Raw genomic sequence first — 1,112 nt, 5'->3', positions numbered from 1 at the left:
TTATATAACTTTCAAACCAGAGTACCATGATCCCGACTAGTTAACACAGAATCTTAACTAATACAGCCAGTGCTATTCTTGCATTGTACCTGAGCACATCATGCCAGATGAATGACATTCATACACACATAGTTGAATAGAAGAGTTCTCACTTTTGTATATGTGAAATGTTAAGTAATAAGATACTCAGTAAGTGAGGAGTAGATGATTCAACAAGCTCTGTGGTGAGAAGCAGGAATGTCTTTCAATTTACTCCCTTTTCTTCCCATAATTTGGGACCAAAGCTTCTTCATGGCATTCTTCATCTCCGTGTTCCTTAATGTGTATATCAGAGGATTGAGCATGGGACCAAAGATAGTATAAAAAAGAGCAAACACTTTATCTTCTGGTAAAGTAGTTGCCGGCCGAAAATAAACAAAGATTAAGGGAGCAAAAAACAGGACCACCACTGTAATATGGGAACTGCATGTGGAAAGAGCTTTGCGACGATTCTCTCTGGAGTAGGACTTGAGAGTGTATAAGATTACAGCATAAGAAATAAGTAAGACCACAAATGTCACTAGACCCACTGAACCAGAATTAGCAAGGACCAAGTGACCAGTCACGGTGATATCTGTACAGGCCAGTTTCAGCAAAGGATACACGTCACAGAAATAGTGATCTATTTCATTAGGGCCACAGTAGGGCAAGAAAATGGCAAGCATAAACTGACCAAAGGAGTGCAGGAAAGCCGCAATACAGCAAGCAGTCGTAATGACCCCACATGTCCTTCTGCTCATGATGACAGTGTAGTGCAGAGGCTTGCAGATGGCCACATAGCGGTCATAGGCCATCCCTGCGAGGATGAAGATCTCAATCCCCCCAAAGAAGTGCATGGTAAAGAGCTGCGTCATGCAGCCATTGTAGGAAATGGTTTTCTTTTCTGCCAGTAAGTCAATGAGTAGCTTGGGTGTCACAGTGGAGGTATAGCTGATATCAGACAGTGAGAGCAATCTCAGGAAGAAATACATGGGCTGCTCGATAAGTTGGTTGCAGGTGATAGAAATTATGATAAGCAGGTTTCCTGCCAAAATTGCAATGTAAAAAAGTAAAAATATTATAAAAAAGAATAT

At 41.1% G+C, this 1,112-nt stretch overlaps 1 protein-coding gene across 1 annotated transcript; it reads right to left on the bottom strand.

The window, feature by feature from the left end:
- Nucleotides 1–209: 209 nt before the first annotated feature.
- On the bottom strand, nucleotides 210–1,103 carry LOC102827773 (olfactory receptor 4P4-like; the record flags this gene model as incomplete). The annotated part of the gene is made up of 1 exon (XM_006877783.1): nucleotides 210–1,103. A coding segment is annotated over one exon (894 nt), but the record flags the coding sequence as incomplete, so codon positions are not given.
- Nucleotides 1,104–1,112: the final 9 nt, after the last annotated feature.

Source organism: Chrysochloris asiatica, unplaced genomic scaffold, assembly GCF_000296735.1.
Source record: "Chrysochloris asiatica unplaced genomic scaffold, ChrAsi1.0 scaffold00597, whole genome shotgun sequence".
Taxonomy (NCBI): Eukaryota; Metazoa; Chordata; class Mammalia; order Afrosoricida; family Chrysochloridae; genus Chrysochloris; species Chrysochloris asiatica.
The sequence above is the reverse complement of the archived record's forward strand: the minus strand, read 5'-3'. Positions and strand labels throughout refer to the sequence as shown.